Genomic DNA, 24,535 nt, shown 5'->3' with positions numbered 1-24,535 from the left:
TACAGGAGGAATTGAAGTGCAAATAACAAGCAGGTCACAAGCTGAAACTATAGCCAAAATCACCACAATCTATAAAGTGGCCCTACAGTAGAGTCCAGACACCATAACACCACATGAATGGCTGGGCCCCTTCAAGGAACATAATAAACATCTATGGAAGAAGAGAATGGCACAAAGGCACAAACAAATCAAACAAGCAATCTAGATTCTCAGATCTGAAAAGTGACTGCCCCTACCTACACAGCCACAATTGAATAGCCAGAAACAGACTCCACCTTTCTGTACTCTCAAGATGACTGACTGAGAAGAGCACAAAAAGCACCTCTTATAAAGCAGATCTCTAGCAGCAGCTACAACATCCACACACCTAAACCATTCATGAGATGCGTTAAACCACCAATCTTTGCAACTATAAGTCAAATCCTTTGATCTAAAGCATTGGTGGAAAATATGATAGTGCGTATAGCTCCAAAAGGAGATTAGAACCCATAAGCTGAGGTCTCTATTTTCACGCTCTCTCTTGAATAACCATCATGTTTTCTTTTTGTGGACTTCTAAAACTTAGAATTTGAAGAGCCCTCATGCTGATTTGAAAACCTCCACACATAATAACCCCTAAAATCTTAAGCCTTAAGAATATGGAAGAATTGTTGGTCCTTCGCATTATTCAATTATTCCATTGGAGAAAAAGACCTAAGAATTGTTATGTGCCTTATTTGAGTCCACTCACAATATGCTAGAAGCACTTTTTAGCTATCAGTCAGAGAGAACCAAACTTGCAAGCACAAATATCATCATGGAAGAAAATACAGTGAACCATACCTATACTGCTCTTCAAGTTCTCATTTTGTTTCAGCATGCAATCATGCAAAGCTTCACAACCCTTCCTGACAGAATATCTCCAAGCTCCTGAAACTTTATCTCTGTGAGTTTGAAGAGCCATGGCATCCTACAAAAGCAAATGAAGTGATACATGGGCAGCCTTTTCTTCTTGTACATTAACAAATATATGCAATCATTTTACATTCACACCTGAAATGAAGATTGTACAACTCCATCTTTGCTTACACCCGCCATATTTCTCATGTCAACTCCACCATCTGGCACCTAAAACACACACCGCAACATACACATCACAGGACAACCTGAGTATATATAATATATAGGCACAACATAGATGAATTTTCCCCAGCTTCATGTAAATTTAACATTTGAAAATGTTCAGTAAAGGAAACAATACAGAGAGCAGCTGAGAAAGAAAAAACCTGTTTCAATTTCCTCTAAGACAATGTAATGAGACGTGAAAATATGTCTTTGAGGGCAAACACTCAACTTATACAAAACATCCTTTGCCACTACAAATTTAACAAAGTCCTGAATGTGGTGTATCCATGAATCCATGGTTTTCTTGATCTTTTTGCCCTTATACTGCATGCAGGTTCTGAACCTATTTGTAGCTCCGAGCAGTAGTGTCACCCAATAAAACATATCTTACTCTCTCTCTCTCTCTCTCTCTCTCTTTTCTTTCCGTAACGGGTTGTTATATTATATTATATCATGTCTCAGTAGAAAAGAAAACGTACAAAAGTCAGGGCAGGGTCACCGAAGAGACTACCTGATGCCAAGAACTAGATCATCTTTGACTAGGATATCAGCATGCTGGATAAGATCCACTGAAGAAGTCCCTTAAGCTTCACCACATGACACTTAATGCACGAAATAGCATAAAAAAGGAATGCATTGCAAGTGACTCAAATATGCCAGCAACCCTAGAATCGGTGAAAGTGAAACTCGATCTTCATATGATGTTGTGCCACACCATGATATTAAGCTTTCCCAAAGACCCAATCAAAAGGAAGCATCCTAGTCCCCGCCACAGCATGCCAAATGTCAGAAAGGAGGGCCCAAATTTTCCAAGCAAAATGAATCTGTGATAGGGAGACTCAATTGTAGTGGTACAGAAGAAACAATTCCCATTGGAAATGCCCCTATGGTGGAGAGCCAATGCCAAGGGAAGGCCGCCCACCAATATTCTCCAACTGAACACCTTACAGTTCAATGGCATCTTGTTGACCCATCCCTCCATCATTACAAATTTCCACCAGGCTTTAGATTTGTGCAATCCCCAAAGTGTGCTGGCTTTGTTGGTCAACCACAAGCGATCTTGGATCATGAGATGATAAAACTCATTAACTAAAGATGACTGAAGGGTCAAACACCCTGCACGGTCCCAATCCTGCAAAGGACAACCAAAATCTAAGACAAGAAAGGGCTGTTGGTCCTAATTTCTAAAAAAGTGTGGAAACCTTGCCCCAAACCTCACAATAGCCAAGAGGGACCCGAAAGGCCCATCTGGCAGTGCAAAAGGATTAAACTTGGGTCTCTCTTGTGATTTGCCCTCCCAAGAAAGCAAGCAAGACACTGTTAGAATTTCCATCTGCATCGAATTGGCAGCCAATGTTGGATGCCATTGGACTTTGGAAACCACCATTTTCCATGAACACGCTAGATGGTTGAGAAGAATTGAAGCTGGTGAAGAGAACAAAACCCTGGCATTAAGTACCACCACAAACCTTGAATCCTTGTATTACCATGCCGAAGACCCTGTTCCTCAAGAAAAGCACGGGCAATAACAGTCCAAGGTTGCTAGCCAACACACATTGCCTGAAAAAGAGACCAACGAAGGGCTGTCATATGGGTCTCAACATCTCAAACAGCCCCACCACCCATTGATTTCCGGGTGCAAACATGAGTCCAAGATATCATGAGCTGCCATCATGTGCTGAATCTTTCTTCCACAGCATAAAACAGAAGTGACACGTGAAATCCTTCAGGGCAACATTAGTTCAAGGCAGTAATGGCAAAAAGTAAGTGAACATGGGGACCATAATGGCCTATATCACTTTCAAGCGGACATGAAACGGCCAAGCTTGAGATTTCCAATAAATAAACTTGGCTTCCAATTTCTCTGATATCCACTTTCACAACACAAGAGTCTTGGATGTACAGCCACACCCAAGGGATAACCAAGATGCCTAGCAATATTTCCCAACTGAAAACAACCAGACCCCGCCACCCCAATTCAAGCAAATGCAAGCCAGTACAAGTAATAATGGAGGATTTGGCAGCATGATAAGGAGACATGACGCATGTCTAAATGATTCCCAAACATCTAAAGCTTTGCAAAGGTTAGAGGCATCTGCTTTCAGAACCATAAGTGTACCATCTACCCGTGCCTAATTAACAAAATGTTGTTGTGAAGGAAAACACAAACCAGCTAGCTGTCCCGTATCCACAAGATGTGATAACATTGAGAAAATGGGGTGAATAGCCACGGCAAAGAAGAGAGGGCTCAAAGGGCAGCCCTACTGGACCGAGTGCACGAGGAAAAAGGGCCCAATGACTCCATTTAGCATGATATGAGAAGTAGCACCCATACAAATGGAGTAAATCAGGCCTAAAGCCCAAATCTGCTAGCACATGGCCTCGAGCGATTTTGCCAATAAAGCAGCATAGGTTTCAAAGAATTCATTGGTAATATTATTCTAGGCATGGGCTTTTATCATGCAGCAAATGCAACAAGACATCCATAACTTCACCCTCGTGGATATCAGTATCCAAGGAATCATGCATGTCTTCGGAAACCTGATCTCTGACCAAGGTACAAAAGATAGCATGGGCCTCAACAACCTAAGGAGAACATGCCTGCCATGAGCCTAAAAGGTTCACAAAGTAGTCCCAACACATATCAACAATAAATCTAGGGTCCGTGACCATGTGATCATCTTCATTTTGTAGTCTCACCACATTTGCTCTCACAGGGGATACATGCAAAGCTCAAAAAAAATTACGAGCCTTGTAAGTACTATTTCGAATCCCATCAGTTAGATCTCGAAGCTTAGCTTGCTGATATGTCCGCAATTAAAGCCTTAAATAAGTTCACCTAGCTTTGCGAATAACAAAACCAAAAAGGTATCTTGCTGAGAATCAAGCAATAGAAGATGAACTAGAGCCATAATGTCCTCCACAACATACAAACGCTACCTAGTAACTGAGGCATGGTAAACCCCATATTGCCTTGACATCTTCTGCACATTATCAGTCTTTCGAATGAGTCCAAGCCTTGCAGTAGAAAGTCATAGAGAAACTTCAAACAACTGACTCATGTAGCCCATGAAAATAGCATGCCTCAAAAATGAAGAGTTAAATCACAAGAGCAACCTGCCAAGTGTCTGATCATACCAAACTGCCAAGGGAAATGATCTAGCAAGGCATATTGCTGCAACATCTGCATTTTCAAGATTTTTGGTAGAAAAGAATCCTCATGCATAGCATATTTACAGTCCAAGCAAGACCATGTGGCCAAGAATTGGACTAAATGGAATGTAAACCCTAAAGCCGATGCAGAAAGCCACAACCAAAGATCCTGTTTGAGGACATCCCTCGGAAAAGCATGCCAAGCCCGACCTTCTAGGTTGTCCATCACGGAATGTTCCAAAGTAGACTGAGAAGAGACAACGCACATGTTAAAGTCGCCCATAAGCAAACCCGGTCTACCCAAGAGCCAAAGAGGTGCCATGCACCAAGACTGCACCTTCCGTGCAAGAAGGCAAGCTGAACCAACCAGCTTGTCTAAGTACAAAGCAAGCAAGAAAGATCCGGCAAAGAGACCAAAGAAAACAGCCCAAGTACTTGACTTGGCGATGAGGGCAAAGCGTCTTGGCAAACGAACCAAAAGACCCAAGGCCCCAAGGCCCAAGGCGACAGCATGAAGAAAGGGAGGCTCAACGCAAGGAACACTCAATGGACTACCTCCCTTAAGGCGTGGCACAACATGGCAACAACAGCGCCACCACACCTTGACCCCAACAGCGTGACAACTTGGAATCGCGCCTACAAAGCTTGGCATGCAAAGCTAGAAGCACCAAGCCACCTCAAGTTAGGACTATGAAGCCTCCACTCCTCAAATGTAATTGAGTCGAGGGTAGATTGGAATGCAAAACAATAAAAGAACTAAGTCTAGATGGGTAGACTCTAGCCAGCTTGATAGCATAAGTTGTGTTAAGACCCCCAAGTCGTAGTGCGGCAGACACTAACCAACTTGGTAGAAAAGGCTGTGTTAAGACCCCGCTATGGAGATGTCTTTTATCCATATTTGCGTTCATCAAGGAGCCAGTCCTCAACCAGTAGACACTGACCAGCTTGATAGTATAAGATGTGCTAAGACCCCGAAATGAGTCAAGAAACCACCCTTATTGCTGAGGACAGCAATTCATTTAAGCCGGAGTGAGTGTAAGGGTATGGGCTTTGTAGCTATACCATGGCGTAGGAGCCAAAAACACCTATATAAGGAGTAGTTGTGACTCTGAGCTCAACTTGGTTTCCACTCTACGTGTGATTCCCTATACTCACTGGTGAACCCTTGTATGTGCGGCATGACGAGGGCGTAGTCCCGAGATGTGCCTCAATGTTATATCTTTCGATATCATGAATACGAGAATTCCTTATTCATATATCTTGTGTACCATTCCGATGTGCCTTTTTGTGCCTCATGACAGGTTTTGCCATGAAGTCCCGTAAAGGGGAAGGGGGGGGGGGGGGGGGTTTTGTTTTCTGTACTAGAAACAGCATCAGCTTTTCTTACACGACTCCAAAATTTGTAGTCAAAATATTATCGTCTATCCCTTGTCCAAACCAAGAATTATGCATGCTAAACTTTCACAACAAAGTATAGCTTTTAAGGGGTTTCTCCAGACATAAAAATCAAAACTGAAGGCGATAATCATATTTTTCACATCTCAAGCTATGGACCCTTCTCAATCTTTCAAGCCTTATGTTAGAGAGAAGAGGACATGCTTGAACCAACAGTGCAATCATAAACAAAGTCCAAAAGTAGGTCCTTGATATATTCTAGATGACAACACGGACAGCAAAAGCCTCTCTAATGATGGTGATGAGTGCAACAGGGGAAAAGTAACATGTAATGGCCATTTTTTAGCTTCCAGTTCTAGTTCCATCTCCATGTCATAAGCCCCTCTCATATCAACAAGATGGAAATTCACGTTCCCATACCCATCCCCAAAACTCTTCCCATGCTACTATCAGTAGGAGATTACTTTTTTTCCTTTTAAAAAACCTGCGTGGGTCTGTCTTTAGAGTTGAATTAGGCTAAATTTTTTTAACTTATTTAGGCCTTAATTTTACTTGCTCAACAATTTTCCAATATCTTCAATGCTCTAGTATGCTACCTCACAATGGTAATCCTCTAAGGCTAGAGACCATACATCATTCAAATGGCATAGCTTCCTGCCCTTCTTAGTATTCTACAGGTTTCGGCACTTGTCCTTGACATCAGCCTTTCCCCCCTACTGTACCTTCCCTATGAATTGAACAATTTCATTATCTTTGTACTAGGGTGCTTGGGCAAGTGAACAATTTCCCCACAAGGGACACTGTCCAAGTGGCACCTGCTACATAAGCATTCTTCAGCATGTAGCATACTATGCATCCCATTGTGCAGAGCACTACTGGATGGATCCTAAGTTGTTTCTATCGACAGATTACACCAACATCCTTTTTCACGCGATACTTCTTCATCTTTCCCCCGTCGCACACATCCTCAAGTGGTTGGGTAAGCTTGTCATGTTTCTTGATGTGTTAGGTGTACCATCCCTACTCCCATCTTTTGGGTCATTGTTACTTAATCAGCCACCACCCCTACAATTAACTTTCCACCCAAAAAATAAATAAATAAATAAGTTCAATGTGGTTCCATCCGCCTTTAGAGGGCTTGGTAGGCTACTGGGCAGCCAATGAGCACCCTTTGTCCGATGCCCTATCCTCTCTGGGGTGACTATTTGTATTCCCTCATAAGATAACAATCTCCTCTGTAGCCTTGGTAGGCCACTGAGCACCCGACATGCATCCTTTGTCTGATGCCCTAGCTCTTTTGGGGTGCAACACCTTGGGATAAACATTGCCAACCTTCCCTTTTCAGCTCAATTTTGGGCTTGAGAGGGAGTGTTGAGCTAAAACACGCTTTACAACTAATTAGCATTTTTGAAAAGCCCCAAAATACGCTTAATTAATGAAAAACACAAATTTTGGCATAGTTCGAGAGTTTCAATGGTCCCCCAAAACTCTAATTTTTTGGGACACCCTTCAACATCTATAAATAGACAGGCTGCCCACCATTCAACCTCATCCTTTTATTCAACTTTCTCACTCTACCATGCAAATTTCAGCCATCAGCCACCTACCATCTGCTATCCAACCATCATCGACTACAGCCCTTCACTATCCAACCCTAGGCAACCTGTTTTCGGCTATTTCCCTATTGTTTGGAGATCTGCATCTACTGCACATAGCACCAAATTTTCAGCATTTGGTGACAGGCAATAGGCGGCTGCCATCCCTCCCACCAGGCAACTATTGCAATACCTGCGTTTTTGTTGTCCAACAGGCCATCTACATCAGCAAACACCTACCTTGTTGTCGCCTCAATTCCTTAACACTCTAGTGATCAGCATTTGGTATTTCCCACACTCAACACTCCGAGTGGTGGTCACAGCACTTGGGATCCGTCTCTGGTGAACATCACTCTCCGACACTATATTGCTCTGCCCTCCGGCATTCTGTACACTCTTACATTCATTCACAGCATTCATTCACTTCAAAGTTTCTTCTGTCTTTGTTTGAGTTTTGAGTTTTTGTGTTTTGCGTTTAGGATTTAAGTTTTGCATGTCTCTATCTGAGTCTTTGTGTTTCAGTCTTGGTTGTACATGTTGTGCTTCCTCAATGCAAACCCTAGCATATCTTCAAACCAACCGAGGTGCCGTGGACTTCATCTTCACAAGGGATCACCCTAGATCGAGTTGTATCCCATAGTCAAGCAGGGTGTCCTTAATCCCCAAGGTGACAACCAACCCATCCTCATCATTGAGACAAATATTGTTAGCAAATTACTAAGCTCACAACTGAGTTTATGTATGTATTTGTGGGCTAGGCATAAGAGATTATTTTAGGCATTTTTCAAGTACCTATTTATGGTTTCTCGCATTTTTTGGTTGGCCAACTCTATTTTTAGGCCATTATAATGCCTACCGACTTGATGCACTTTAGGCATTATTTTTTGCTTTCCATGCTTCCTCCTCCACATTTATCAATTCATCACTTGTAGTCTTCCAAAGCAGATCCTATTGCCCACACAGTCAGTGACTCACTGTTGTACATGATTGTATCATGTTTGGTATATGGATTCCATTTCCTAAGCATATCTCGAAGTTCTCTTTTTGCAATGTTCCTCCATTCGTGTATTTTCTATTTTCCCTCTTTTCTCTTATGTTGTGCAGTCTATTACAGCAGCCTTCTACACTTCTATCGATGCATCCACTTCTAACAAATATGAGCCATCATTGCCCACCATAGAAGACACCCACCAAGATACCTCAATCCTTCTATGTTGGAGCAGTTGTTTGCAGCATATTATGAGGGAGATACTGATTTGAGCAAAGAGCACACCATCTTGAGTTTCTTGCATTTATTTTCTTTCAGTATCTAGCCTTCAATTTAGCAATAGATCTTTACTTCCCTCCCTCTTTTGTGTGTGTGTGTGTGTGTGTGTGTGTGTGTTATAATATTGTGTGTAAAACCCCAAATGAGATGAAAACCCAAACATAAAGTACAAAATGGGGAAGGATTACAAAACCCTAATTACTTTAGAGACCAAGTGTTCCATGTAAAGAGGATAAAGGTCAACCCTTTTCAGAGAGGGTGTACGTTGTGATAATCTTTAGGAGAAGACCTACAATATAATGGCTAGGATGATTGAGCCATCATCAAAAATCATCATCCCCTTTAGGATAAACAAAACTTAAGGCAAATATTCCCTATCTTCAATGTTGAATCCATCTCCTAATTGTGCTCCAATGTGTGCAAAGTTCATTTGGATAGGATGGGCAAGCTAATGGGCATATTTTTGGCGAAAAACATCCTGTACTGACACTAATCTATCTCTAGTTTATCAATGTGCATCATCAAGGTAGCAAGAAGATTTGAGCCTTGAGACTATGTACTACATGCTCCATATGGCATTCTGTAACTAATTCCTACAAACATTTCTCCCAACCTTTCAAGCTTAACTAGAAGTCCATATGGCATTTTGTAACTAATTTCCTACAAACGTTTCTCCCAACCTTCTCAAGCTTAACTAGAAGTGCCTTGGGTGGAAAAGTGGTGATATAGTCTTTTTGAGACTATCTTGCTCCTCTTTCAAAGTTTCTTTTTCAAACTGCAATCCCTCTACATCATCAAGCAAAGTGACCAATCTATTCATGCATGCATTGGCTGATGACGCAATATAACAAGTATGCAATTGGAGAACAAAACATCCAATCATACTGAGCAATATGACATGAACTTTGTCACAGTCAAAGGATAAAGGATGTATCCCATGGGATTACACGTGCATAGCAAGATCAAAGCCCTTACAAAGGAAAATGAAGCACTAAATCGCACATTCTCCTGCTCCTTGGGCCAAGCTTGTGACGAACCCTCGGCCAAGATGTATCGTATATTCCATGAAATAAACACAAAACACCAGCTTTTGAGTTCTTGAGTTTCTTCTAGGTTGTAATACTGGCTCTCTGAACAAGTCCCTATGAAATACTGCCGATGACAAGGGTCATCAAGTACATTCCGCCCAGAGCAAACATCAAGTTGGAGGAAGGACAAAGGGAAGTTGATCCTGTCCAACTTTGTAAGTTTGTCAACATCTGAAGTAGATCCAAAAGTCTGGGTGTGTGTTTTCCTTTTACACCTTATGTAGCTCACTTCTGCATTTCCAACCAAATCTAAATGGCTGCAGAGGTAAACTTTCCATCGTATGCTGTGAAGCCCTGCTGCATCTCTCAGTTACTAGGTCAAAATTGTCTGTTGAGAGCTGATTGCGCATGCACAGCCAAAAGCAGTGATTGAAGACGAGAGCTGATGAAAAGGCAGTTCTGTAAGCAAAATTCAACCAATCTCACAATGCCAGCAGCTCCAAATCACCTCTAAAACTTTAAAGCAGCTCTTGGAGTGCTGATTCCGAGCAGTCTTACACACACATACATGCCGGCACACATGTGCATATGCATGTGCAGGCACATCTTTTCTCCAAAACCACTGTGTTATTATAACATTAAACTCCAACAAAAAAGGACTTCATGGCAAAATCTTTTCTGGAAAAATAAAAATAAAAAATAGTAATAAGACGTGTTCATATGACAATTGCCTAAATCACCTGCATGGCAGCTTCTATAAAAATATTGTTGCACACAAGTGCACACAGGCACACACATAACTTCGTATTAGAAAACAACTGCCCAGACTCATAAGCCTTTAAGCCACAAAAACCATATATCAAACGAAGTTATGTCAGAAAGCTAACAAACGAGCTGTCAATATCACAGTTCACCTGAATATGTTCCGAGTTTCTCCTTGAGGCCAGTGTCAGCACAAGTCTCAGAAGGTCACCATCACAATCTGACTGTTCAGCAATCGCATTAATGTTCTTAAGAACTGAACACCAGGTATTATGATGGGATACAGCTTCTTTTCCACATTGCTGCAAAACATGAACACCAGAAATTCTTCTGTGAAACACTTCCTTTGTTCCCATCCATACAGAACATGTTGGAATCAGAATCAGAACTGTTGTTAGCAAAGTATGGTATTGAGATTACGCACATGCAGAGGATGTAACCACAATAAAATGAGTCATGATATCGATGTACATGCCTCCAAGTTATCACTACACTAAATATAACTGAAGATAGCCTTGCTGCACCAAAGTTCATCAATGTTCAACAGTGCAGACTTCAATCAACTACATACAGTGTCATTATGTGCTCTGGTATTCAAATTCACACAAGCTTTTCATTGCAATTTTTCAACAAGAGCTTAGTCTGATCATAAGTGCCCAAAAGTAGAAACTCAGCTTTGCAATATTACTACAAGGAGATATGTGAACCAAGTTCGAAAACCTTTGGAAAATCCCCTGCCTGTTCCATATGCAAGGAAACCTAACAAGCATGTATACTGTTTAAAGGCATGGATGATGTTAGCTGATGTAGCTAGCTGCAACAAATAGCATGCTGTTAGTCACAAATGCCCATCATCTCCTGTCCTAATGGGACAAATCAAGTCTCAGAGGGCACACAGCATTTTTTTGTATAAAGAGATCCACAGCATGTCCCTTGTAGGAACAATGTACAAGCGCTAATTCTCTATCCATATCCACAGGCTGCTGTCAAATATAGTTTTTGGCCAAGGTCTCCAATGCCTAGTTGAAGGTCTTTCTAACCAGCCACCCATGAACTATCTCAAATATTGTTGATGGAAACTCCGAAATGGAAAATAGGAACAGGAACAGAAAAAGAGGCAGCAATGTTTAAGAAGAGGGAAATGGAAACACCGCATCATGAAAGGGTGGGGAAGTGAAGAGGGGGAGATGTGTGAAGAGAGAATGGGGACGGGACTTTTCTAAGGGACGAAAAGCAAAAGGGTAGAGCATCTTAAAGGGATGGAAAGGTATAGGCCTGTCATGGCCCAAACCCATGTTCATTTCCACAAATTTGCCACTTGGCATTCAAAACCCCAATTGGTGAGGAGAAATGTCAATGTTAGACGAAATGTTTGGAATTGAAGGAAGAACACCACGTGGCACGTTTTTTGACAACAAGAAACATTTCTCTTGAGGAAACAGGATTTCTTCAGCCATTTCGAAATTTCAGGCACCACCAACGTGTGTTTCAGGGCGTTTTCTACTCCTATAATCTCAAATGGGATCCACTTCGTAGAAGTTTTAAATGTATGATTGATTCCATGCTCAACCAATAGTAAGTACTCCACCTATGAAGCTTGATGATTTTGACAATAACAATGAAGCATGTTAATCATGGTATGATTGGAAGTCTCCATTTTCCCATCAATTTGCGACTAGAGCGTGGTGTACACTAACTTCATGCCAAGCCCATAGAACAAAGCTTTCCAAAATCCACTAATGAACTTAGAATCACAATCAAACAAGATCATTAGCCATGCTCTTTGAAAGTCTTTTAGATGAAGCCACATGACCTCCATAGCATCTATCGGGTATGGACCTCACCTGTGTGACCAACAAGCAATGGTGGTTGAAGCTCCATGCTAGAGAGAGAGGGGGAGAGAGAAATAAATATAGAGTGCTCTTGCACATACACCAAGGAAGATAAAATGATTGGATATATTGATGATGAAAGTACAAAGCTTAGGGCCTCATTATATAGGCCTAGGGCATCCCCCAAACCTTTAACCCACATTTAATGTTGCGAGGTGTAAAAGGTGTTCACACTGTTAGTAGGATTGTCAGATCACGTGTGAGTTTGTGCATGCCACTTACAGCTAGGCACATTGTCCTTATTATACGCATTTTTGTTATGGTCATTTCATGTGTTTTTTGGCACTTATGCCACTCAGCCAGCATTTCATGTTGGCCAACTAGCTGTTATTTTAGGCATATTTAATGCCTATTTATACTGGGGCTCCTCCTCTTCCTCAGTCATCATCATCATGCATCATTTGGACTTCCCGTTGGAGAAAGAAGCCGGTGCCGGTGCCCACGCAACAAGTGACTCACTATTGTATGCAAATGTTTCGTGTTTGGTATATGGATTCCATTTCTTGAGCACCTCTCTCAATTCTCTTTCTTTGTAGTGTTCTTCTGTGTTCTCTCTTTCTTTCTCTTCTATCATGTGTTCAGCAGTTTATCCTAGCACTTGTCTATGCTTCCATTGCTACACCACTTCTGGCATAGTACCAAATAGCAGGATCTAGGTTCCTACTGCAATTTCTCTCCTGATTTTGCTGATCAAGCAACTATTTGCTATTGTTTATCGTGCAAATTTCCCTTTGATTCTTTTGCGTTTGCTACATTTAATGCAACATCTATAAAGAAATACCCTAACACAAAAACATAAACAGAAACCATACGACAAAGCATAGACTGATAAAAGAACACAGTTAGGGTTAGGATAACTCAGAGACAATGAACACAGTGAATAAATGAAGTAATATGATTACTGAATATACGATGCTCATGCAGCAAACACACTATGCAACGAATGAATATTGAACCTCCAACTCCTATATCTCAAAGATCAAGGCAGGGGTAATGAGCTGGAGAGTATATCGTACTCTGACCAGATCCCAAATCGCACCAAGCCAACCTCCGGATATCAAACATCAACAAACACAGCAATAAGAAACTTGATCTGATGCCGACAACAGTGAGGAGAGAGAAAGACTAAAAACACAGACAAGACAGCCAATAGGAGAGAGAGACTAAAAATGCAGGCAGGATAGCCTGCACGAGAGAGAGAGACTAAAAACGCAAGCAGGATAGCATGCAAGAGAGAGAAAACTGTCAAACACAGGCAGAACAGCCTGGCAATAGCCTGTAGGAGCTAGCGACTGCTGGAGGAGAGAGAAGACTGCCAGTCGACACTTGCAAGAGCTGGGCAACAGCCCACAGGAAGCAAACGCAGGGCTGTGATGACATGGCAAGCTATACGGCAACAGGAGTACACATGAACAACAGTCGCCTGGCTGGAATCAGCTCCAAACTGCATGAAGAGGGCTGGAAATCAGGCGTCAATTGATGGAGACAGCAATGGACAGCTTCGACTGAGATGTCCTCCGCGAACGAGGTGTGGGCAACAAGCTGAAACACCTGAAATCTACAAAACGAGATTAAGGGCTGAATGAAGGGCAGTATACATATTTATAGAAAGTTTGGGCCCTCCCAAAAAGGTTTGTGCATATGAAACACAAACTCTCTAGGATCGCGTTTCTTTTAAATAAACAAGTTTTCTTCAATAATTAAGCATATTTTGGGGCTGTTTAAGTAAAGGTAATGCATTTTTAGCTCAACACCCCTTCTCAAGCCCAACAACGGTGCCACAAGAATAGAGGCCAGTCAAGTCCTTTCTTTGTTTATCTTTTATCCCAAATCGTCCCACCCCAAAGCAGCCAGTGTCACAAGGACGTGAAAATTTGATGCTTTACTTATGTTTAATTAACATTTCATTAAAGGATTAATCAAATGTGCAATTAAAAGATGCACGTGTTGCACATGTGAGGTACAAGCTACTTTTTCACAGTTGAAGGCCGAAGGACCCTGTGAAAAAGATGGGTGTCAAAGGCAAAAGTTGTAACAAGTTACACTTGTTAGATTCTAGGAGAATTTTAATGTCAGTTTTGCCCTAGGGCCATTAATTGGCCATTAAGTGTCAGCGGTGACACTAGGGACTAGGCATTAATTAATGGATTAATGCTTGTCCAAGGGTCAATTAATGCATGGGACCACTTTGGGTTGCAAATGGCCTAGCCAATTAATTTTTGGATAGGCAAGGTTGATTTTATGGGCATGGATTAAGGACTGAATTAATTTTCAGAATTAATTAATTCTGAAAATTAATTAAATGGCTGGAAATTACTAAAAATGGATTAAGAAGGCTGCCACTTAGCAAAACTTTCCCATGCAAGTGGGGAAAAGGCTAAATAGGGCTGAAGGGAGAGGGAAATCTCGTTTTTTCATTTTGGAGCTCTTGGAAAGAGGTGTTGGACTGTGGCTGCCAGCTTTTGGGGCCATTTCCCAGCCATTGGAGACCATTTTGGTGATGGAGATTGCATATTCTTGACCTTGGGAAGCTAGCAATTGCTGCTGATGCACTTTCTCCTGAAGATCACAGTCTTTGATGCTCCTATTGTTGTTGGTGCATCCATTTGGGGCTGGTACAGCAGGGCAGCAGCAGATTTTGATCAGTTCTTCGTGACAAATCTCAGAATTTTCTCTCTCTACAGCATTCTCTCATCTCCTTCAGCCTATGTTCAACCATTCTCAGCAATTCAAAGGAGATCTCAGCCATTTTTGGTGGGCTGATCTGTAATTACTGCAGTAAACCCTAATTTACAACAGAAATTAGGGTTTAGTAGCCACCTCGGGATCCGTGCCAGAGATTGAAGGCTCAAGGGACTGAAATCAACAGCTGATAATTGAAGATTATCAAAGGATTTCACGAGCCAACCCATCCTGAATTGATTTGGGGCAACATTTGGCCAGCCAAGGGTCAAATTGGAGAAGAAGTCCTGGGTGAATCAAGGGGCAAATGACCCAAAAGGCTTGCTGGTCATTTATGACAGCAAGAGCAATTGGTTAGCAGGAGGAGATTAAACAATCTCAAGTTGTACTCCTTCCAATTGAATGAAGCTAAAGAAATATCGCAAGGGGCGCCAGTTTTGGGGTCAATAGGAAGTCTACTTTCCAAGAATGTTATGGTAAAGTGTGTATTTCATTTTATGTGCATTTATTTATTGCTGTAATTAACTCTTAAATCAGGTTATCACCACCCATTCCAAGAAGAAAGGCTGGTTTCAGCCAAAGCATTGGACAAAGGGTGCGCGTCGGCTGCCCAGTGACCTACTAAGACTACAGAGGTGATGGTTATCTTACCAAGGGAGCCCAAGTGATCACCCCAGAGAGAACAGGGCATCAGACAAAGGGTGCACGTTGGCTGCCCAGTGGCTACCAAGCGCTACAAAGGTGGATGGAACCAACTATGGACCTTTTTTTTTGTTTTTTTTTTAAAGGGCTTTTTAGGATTGATAGATTAAATATTGAGTGACGGTTTCAAATCAAGTTTCGTCCTATTGAGTATCCGTGTCTCAAACGGGAGAGTGATAAGGGATAGTCAAAGACCCAAGACCATCACAAGACAAGCATACTATCCCTACCACTACTGGGTGTCGATGACAAAGAAAATGGCTAAGGTATATGTATAGCAAATATATCAAGCAAAGCAAGCAAGCAAGCTGGAAAAGACTACCTTGGAGACTGCCATGTGCAATGCCAGGAATATGGTGGATCCTAGAGTCGACCACTCCAAAAGACCGAAAAGGGATAAATGCGCACAGATACATGTTGATATGATCAGAATGCCAATGAATGGGGTAATACAAAGGAAGATGCAAGATATCATGCTTATGCAATATACTATGCAACGGTTCCACTTGGACAATGCCCTCGCAGGGAATTGTTCACTTGTCTAAGTGCCCTTTCACAATCATGTCATCCTGACAGTGCGGATGAAGTTACAAATGTTCATAATACAATACAAAAGAATAAGTGAATGTAATGTCTAAGAAAACTGTAAGCATCATCACTGTCACTATCAAGAGTAGAAGCCGCCCCCTCTCAAACCGAAAGAAAAAGCAAGAGGAAAGCACCCTCTCCCCGCCAAGCTGAAGAAATAAGGGAGGGTGTATCCAAGCCAATCCTGGGTAGCATATACTAAAGAACCAACCGGTTGACCGCTTTGATCAAGATATCTACAAAATTATCTGATAATGGCACAAACTCTAGACAAATAGTGCCTAGCTCAACCTGCTCTCTAAAAAGGTGGAAGTGGACTCCTATATGCCATATCTATGGTGTGATGATCAAATTGCGCGCAAGGGCAATGGCACTCTAGTTGTCGCAGTAGACAACTATGAAAGGGTCACATGGAAAGTGAAGTGCCACCAGTAAACTCCTCATATAGATGGCCTCGATGGTGCCATCGAAGAGAGCCCGATACTCAACCTTAGTCATGGGAGCCGCCAACGTCTCCTACTTACGGCTGGACCAAGAAATGGGAGCCATGCCCAAGGTAAAGAGGTAGCCGCCATGGGAAGGCTGGGTTGGTGTCAGGATCTCCTGCCCAATCAAAATCAGTGTACCCTTGCAAACATAAACCAAAACCATATGTTAGGCCATAAGAATAAGTACACCGCAAATAACACAACACATGAAGACATGCAATCCAATGTGACATCCTAGGTGTTGTGAAATACTGACTGAGTAAGCTAAATCTGGCCTAGTATGAATTAACCAAAGAAGTTTTCCTACAACAGAACGATAGGTATGTTCATCAAAGGGCTGTCCTAGAGTATCCTTCCACAAGTGAACCGTAGGATCTAGAGGCGTGGCCACTGGCCATGTTTGATCCGGAGTGTACTGTTCCACAAGCTGAAGTGCGTACTTCTGCTGTGACACAAAAATATAGTCCCCTAGAACGAACTACCTCCATCCCCAAGAAATAGGACAACACACCAAGGTCTATCATCTCAAATGTAGCTTTAAGCTTAGCCTTGGTTTCCTCTATGGTAGTAGAATCTGAGCCTGTAATGAGTAAGTCATCAACGTATAGTAGGATATAGCTAACCGCCTCTGCAATAGATCGAACATATAAGTTCAGGTCATAAGGGGTAGAACGTTATTCGTAAGTCTGCAAAAACTCATCGATCCTATGTAACCAAGACCGTGGCGCTTGCTTCAGCCCATAAAGAGCTTTATGCAAGCAGAATACCTTATCCCTAGGGTTCCCTGAAGAAAAGCCCGGTGGCTGCTCCACATAGACTTCCTCCTCCAAGAAACTGTTCAGAAAGGCACTCTTGATATCCGTCTGATGTATCGGCCAACCGTGGTGAGCGGCTAGCGCGAGTAGCAACTGAAAGGAACTCAACCGCGCGGTAGGGCCGAAGGTCTCTTCATTATCAATGCCATGCTTCTATCGAAACCCTTGCACAATAAGGCAAGACTTGTACGTGTCTAAAGTCCCATCAGCTTTTAGCTTGGTCCTAAAAATCCACTTTGTCCCGATGACTTTCTTGTGGCTCGAACGATCCACCAATGTCCAAGTCTCATTTCAATCAATACTCTCTAGCTCCTTCTCCATGGCCTCTCACCATTGAGAGTGCTGAAGAGCCCCCTGCCATGTATCTGGCTGAAAATGCGCTATATAATCAGCTGTAAATAGCAACGCAAATGATGTCTGAGGAGCAAGCCGAGCAGATCTTATGGGTCGCTCTGGAGTGGAATCCGGTGGTAGGATCCCCAAATCCCACATGATTTGTTGATACGAGCGAGGTAACAAGTCTCGCAGAGGGGGCCTGAGAGCGGAAGAATCTACGGAAATGTCAGGAGCAGGAAGTAGACCAAGCTCAGTAGGCACAATCTCTAATAATGTGGAAGAAGGAATCGGATCGGAATCCAGTGCAGAGGATTGCACAATATCCCTCTAGTCAAAGACGATATCCCGCCTAACTATCACCTTGTTTGTCCAAGTATCAAACAAACGATAGGCTTTCGCTTCACAGGAATATCCCACAAAAATAAGCAGATCAGCTCAGGGAGTGAGCTTTCCTATCTTGTCATCAGGCGTGTGTGTGTGTGCACAACACCCCAAAACTCTAAAGTGGGAAATAACAAGCAAAAGAGCCAAAAAATGCCTCGTACGGGGTCCTCTGAGAAAGAGCCGCAGTCGGCCACCAGTTGAGAATGTACACCAAAGTATTAACAGCCTCCACCCAAAGGCGCTTAGGGAGCTTTGCTGCAAACAACATAGAGCGTGTCATTTCCATGACTGTCCGGTTTCTACGCTCTACGACTCCATTTTGAGAAGGGGAGTTGATAGTGGTGAGCTGGCGTGAGATGCCATGCTTCTGTAGAAACTCGAAAAACTCATGGAAGATTAACTAACCATCGCTATCACTCCTCATGCAACCAACACGATGACCAATCTGGTTATAAACCAGCAGCACCCAAGCAGAAAAATATGTGAAAGCATCTAACTTATGCTTGAGAAAGTACACCCACATGTATCTCGAATGATCATCCACTATCAAAAAGTACAACGCGTCGTTCAACGCTGCAGTGGATGTCGGCCCACAAAGACCAACATGAATCAATCTAAGAGGCGCCTCAGCATGATGTGAGGTTTGTTGAGGGAATGGGGTACGATGCTGCTTCTCGAGTTAACATGCTTTACAGACATCTCAAGCTAGCTTCAAGCGTGGAAAGCCCTCAACCAGCTCAAGGCATGACAACAAATAAAGAGAATCATAACCAAGATGCCCTAAGCGAAAATGCCGAAGGCGCTCATTGTTCGTAGGCTCCCGAGATGTGGCTAAGGCCTGGAAGCTATGGAACACGAAGCCCTCAGTTGTCGACTCGGTCAAAAAATGTGTCATGTAGTATAGGCCATTAGGCTATGCCTCACCGCAAGCAATCACTACACCAGTCTGAGAGTCAAAGACCTCGACTATGGTTACTATAAAGAAGACTGCTCACCCCAACCGGCAAAGATGTTGAACAGATAACAAATTCACCCCAAGCTGAGAGGCATGATATACATTGTCTAGCAAAGCCAGATCCGGACCCTTGTCAATGGCAAAACTAACACAACCTTGAGCCTGAATCTTGACCGAGGAGTTATTTCCTACGCAGACCTGCTCGGCTGCAAGGCCTCGAGAACGGAAAATACCGTGCGTAACACAACAGCTGACACTCAAATTCATAGAATGTAAGCATGATAGGCTTTGAAACTATATCTTCCACAAAATTGAAGTATTTCTTAAGGAGTTGATTTAGGAACAATGTGACCTGATCGTTAGAGAACTTGGGAGTCCCCATAGTGGAGAATTCAGCGAGAAGACGCCAATACTCAACCAACTTGACTTTCAAGTCATCCTGGTCAATGATTTTGAAATGCTGGAGCTCATAGTCAAGATTGATACAACGGGTCCTACCCCGAGCCGCATAACAGTCAATCAAGTGTGCCCATCGCTCAAATGCTAAGTCAAAATATTGAAGCTGAGAATGAAACACAGGCAATAAGGCCTATATCAGCTCGACAATAGCGGAGGCATTCCTAGCCTTCCATAAGCGAACAACCTCATATGGGACAAGTGCAGGATCGGATTGGGATTCCAACCCCTGCACAAGATCCCATCGGTTTTGGGAGTCAAGGACGTGTCTCATTAAGCTCGACCAAGTGGTAAAGTTTGACCCGTTAAAACGAGTCTCGTCATTAAATGCATGCTTGGCAGAAAATGAGCTAGAACCATGAGGTGTCGGGTAGGTGGGGTAAGATGGAAGTGGGGGATAAGATGGTGGAGGTGGATGTGTCTGATAGGTAGGAGGAGGGGGTAGAGATGGGTAGGCATAAGTAGAATATAAGTGTCCAATGAGTGCCGATTGAGGCGGAGACACTGGAACATGAATCTTTCCATAAGGTGTCAATGTAGGTAGAGGCACTGGGACACGGAAGCCCTGTCCAAAGTGAGGCTAGGACACAGCAGTATGACTAGAAGGTCCACTAGGTAAACCCATGGAGGTAAACTATGGAGTCAACTGATCCACATTCGGGAGAGACTGGGGGGGATACCCAAGCTGCAATGATCCCGAAAATGTGTGTGAAGTAGGTGGAACACCACTCAGCTAAGGGAAGGATGAGGTCCTAAAGGATGTGCCTATGTTTCCATAACCCCCCGATGTGATGTGCAGTGCAACATGAGGTGTCTGAAATGGAAATGTAAATGGTGTGAAGGAAGATATGGAAGAGAGAGAGAGAGAGAGAGAGAGAGAGAGAGAGGGTACAGCCAAACACAACATAGAATGCACAATCAAGAGTTCATACACAATGTCAAGGGTAGCTGATCATGAAATCTACAAAAATCGGGAAGAATCAGCCAACAGAAACAGACAAAAGCTGAAAGCCTTCTCGTCTACCTACACGAGCCAAAGATGCTGCAAATGCAAATGCTGCAGGTCAAAATACAGACAAAGAAGCATTAAATGCAGCTGCCAACATTAGAATAATGCAGAAAATCAGAAAACAGAGACTGAAAATGAAAACGTGTGCAACAATAGCATGAAATGCAGTCAACACAGCTGTGAAGGTGATCACAGCAGTGAAATGCAGAGATTTGAAGGCTGAAAAGCCCCGGAAACTAGTAGTCTAGATATATCAAACAGAGATGATCAGTAATCAGCAGAAGACAGCAATGCAAATGTAGATCCTGAAATCTAATACCATGTCAAAAGTGGATGCAGCAATGGAAGCATAGAAAAATGCTGAAATAAACTATTAAACACAAGACCGAAGAGAGAGAAAAGAGAAAACACAAGACAAAAACAAAGAAGAACTCAGAGATATGCTCGGAAAATGGAATCCATATACCAAACACAAGACAATCGCGTATAATAGGGAGTCACTAGCTACATGGGCCCCGGCACTAGCTCCCTCTCTCTAATAGGGCATGCATTGGAATCTGCAAGCGATGAATGAATTGGCTATCGATGAGGGAGCAAAATAAATGCGCAAAAACTATGCCAATAATGTGATCAAGTCAACCAGCATTTAATGTTGGTCGGCCAGCAATAAATGCCCAAATCACCATCATAATGACAAATTAAAAATGCCTAAAAAACACAATAATGTCAAGCCCACTACTGCATATGCCCAGACTCACTCATGAGTTGACTATACTATGATATGTAACAAGTTCATACTTGAGAAATGGAACCCCAAGCTTGTCTTGCAATTGCGAAAGAAATAAAGAGATAAGAGAGAGTCTCATCACATGTGGCACAAAAGACACATCTACCATTGGAGATCTTGCGGCATAATGTATCCCCTCTAGGGGAGACCCCAATAAGAATCCTCAATATAAAAGCTTTCCTCTATTTCAAAAGATAAGACCTCTAGAATTGAGCCAATCGATAACATCACTTAGCTTCACTATCTTGAGAAGACCAAACTTTCTTTCCTCTAATCACCCACCAGCTTATGATAAATGAAACTAGCCTTCCCTCTCGGATAGGGTGGTGATAACCTAATTAATCAACAATCACAGCAAGCATTAAATTCACCTAAACTAAAATTGCACACTTTACCACTTTAATCTTGGACAATGGACATCCTATTGGCCCCAAATCTACTGCCCCTTGCAATATTTATTTAGCCTTTATTGGAAATGGATGGAGTACAATTGACATTCTTTGATCTCCTACGCTAATCCAAGTGCCCCTTGCTGTCAAAACTAACCAGCAAGCCTTCAATTCAAGATTAACCTCCACCTTGCTCTTTTAAAGATAAATTAAGCCCCAAATCTAGTACAGGCTAGAAAGCCTCTTGAATCTCCTTGAAATTCTTTAATTTCAACTATTGGAATTTAAGTCCTAAGGCCTCAATTCTAAGCACACATCCCAAGGTGGCATCAAACCCGATTTCTATTGTAAATTAACGTTTACAACAAAGATTTTCCAATATCTCCGTCTCTAATGACTCACATAACTAGATTTTGATTAGATAACCTAAGAGTGGCAAAAGGATGAGAGAGAATGCTATGAAGAGAGAAATTTCATAGTTTCATCCTAAGTAACACTAACTTGCTACTGCCTTGCTTAAACAGCCATGCAAGCTATCACCTATAGCTTAGGACCACCAGAAAAGTTGCTGCCCCTTTTTGTATGCTATCACCTACACTAGAAGGACCTTGGGTTGCGGTTACCTTTACCTGGAGGGCTGTAAACTATTGTTGCTAGCTGTAGAACTAATCCCTAGTGGCTGCAAATCACATCATGAGCATCTCCTTGCTCACAATCATAATTGCCAAGAGTTTTGAAAATGGCAAAACAAAAACGCATTTCAAAGTCATGAAACGGAATTTCGACCCTAATCCGAAATGGCAAAACGGGAAAAAGGAAATCCAAAAAATATAGGTATAAAAATAAAAATATATAGAGCCATAAATATAACTAAAAATATATGATGGAGTAACCCCACTTATTAGTTGAGCCTTCACATCAAAACACTTAAATTCCTCAACAATATAACATTAAAACTTAGAAGAGAATTAAGATTTGACAAGTTTGAAGTATACACGAATCATGATTAAATTTAAGACAATAAACTATAACTTGTCATAGATAGTAAACTCAAGATTGAAGGCTCAAAAGTGAATAGTCATAGACTCATATTATGTCATGTAGACTCAAAAAAGAGAGTACTCATAAGTTGTAACTCAGTAAACAATGTATGAAAAAGAAACACAACTATAATGTATGATATATGGTGTATCACAGTATCTCATGAGTCGTGAGTCATCCAAATGCCACTAAACCATTAACATAAATATACATAATCAGCTAACAGCAAGTCTGCAAAGTACAAGTCTATGAATCATCATATCATGATCTGTCATCTAATGACTCATGAGAGTCACTTGGCATCATCCAAAGCCATCTCTATCTCGGCCTCCTCAAGGCTACTAGCAGGAGCAGGAATATTGCTACTAGAGGAAGAGGTATCATCATCATTAGCCACTGGAGCTGTAGAGGTAGAAGCAACTCCATGTCGAAGTCAAGATTCTCTCACTCTAGTTGATGTACGCTTGGACCATGTCCAATGCACAAGTGCAGACATCTCATATAGCATATTGTGGATGTCTATCTCCTCTGGAATGGTGGGAATGTCCCTCACCTTCTCTATGTCAATGTTGTCTATATTTATTTACTTTGACTCAAGTATATAACTTGAATTCTCAATCAAGCGCAAGTTACAGTGGCAAAAAAACCAATCTCTCACCCTCAGCAATCTTCAACTTATTTCTCTTTTTGGTGTGAAACAATGTCCACAGGCTCCAATTTCTCTCAGCATGACCTCTGCCACAATCCTACAAGAGAACACAAATAACTATCCTTTTCTGCCAAATTCCAATAAAATAACAAGAAGAAATTCAACACACTTATTTATGTTACAACTTACATGTATCATTGTATGATATATCATGTAACATGTTTACTGTTTAAACTTGTAACTCTACTCACCAATATCAAAGCACAATTTCCATCCTCCCACCAAGACATGGACTAGAGCTATACCTCACGTAACTTTGCTATGGGGTATGCAAATGAGAGACTATGATTACGAAACTTGAGGAGATCACCCTCAAGTCGTGTAATGATGGAAACGTCTCCATCAACCCAGTTACTAAAATAATCTTGCACCCCTTTTCAAGCTCCTCACTTACATATTGATTCTCGCTGCATCAAAGAGGATGTAAGCAATGTGCAACAACATGGATTGGTTTATGAAACCAATCCCATCCCATGTTTCACACTGCGCAAATGTCCTATACTCTATAACATATATAAAAGTTAACTTATTACCCACATAGCAATATAAATTGTGAATCATGATAGATCATAGATTCATACATATGATTAAAAAGGTGATATATTAGAACGAATGGTTAGCGATTCATTTACTTATCTCGAGACAAGATGTTTTTGTCAACCGCCTCTCCAATCTGATCCATGTACTCGTACAAAAGGCCTAGAGAATACTACCCTCCATATCAGTGATCCTCAAGACTGTGTAAATGGGAGTCAAGTTGTATCCTCCCAATAGGCCTCATCCATGACATTTTTGATAAATGTCAAAGCCTTAGGCTACTCCCTCTCATCCCATGCAACCCACTCTCTAGAGACAATTGTCCTCAAGAGGCCCTAGCAGACACTAACAAGTCTCTCCACAATAATAAACATGTAAGCAAAGCGAGTGTCTGATGGCTTCAAAAGATCCAAATCATTATTTGCCCTAAAAATGGTATGCAGTCTAGACCTCTTTGTCAC

At 42.0% G+C, this 24,535-nt stretch overlaps 1 protein-coding gene across 3 annotated transcripts in view; it reads right to left on the bottom strand.

Moving 5' to 3' along the window:
- The window catches only part of LOC148037434 (uncharacterized), an 86,822-nt gene that overhangs the window by 52,004 nt on the left and 10,283 nt on the right, over positions 1 to 24,535 (bottom strand). For all 3 annotated transcript variants that reach the window (XR_015690651.1, XM_087676369.1, XM_087676370.1), the window contains exons 3-5: positions 10,457 to 10,606; positions 1,033 to 1,107; positions 823 to 949 (exon numbers count right to left, since the gene is read on the bottom strand). Coding sequence is in view for 2 of the 3 variants with exons in the window: in XM_087676369.1 (XP_087532495.1) it covers positions 823 to 949; positions 1,033 to 1,107; positions 10,457 to 10,606 (352 nt within the window). In the remaining variant the exon portion in view is untranslated. The remainder of the gene's footprint in view (positions 1 to 822; positions 950 to 1,032; positions 1,108 to 10,456; positions 10,607 to 24,535) is intronic.

This window comes from Lygodium microphyllum, chromosome 4 (assembly GCF_053477565.2).
Source record: "Lygodium microphyllum isolate KBCC chromosome 4, Lygodium_microphyllum_v1.1.10, whole genome shotgun sequence".
Lineage (NCBI taxonomy): Eukaryota > Viridiplantae > Streptophyta > Polypodiopsida > Schizaeales > Lygodiaceae > Lygodium > Lygodium microphyllum.
The sequence above is the reverse complement of the archived record's forward strand: the minus strand, read 5'-3'. Positions and strand labels throughout refer to the sequence as shown.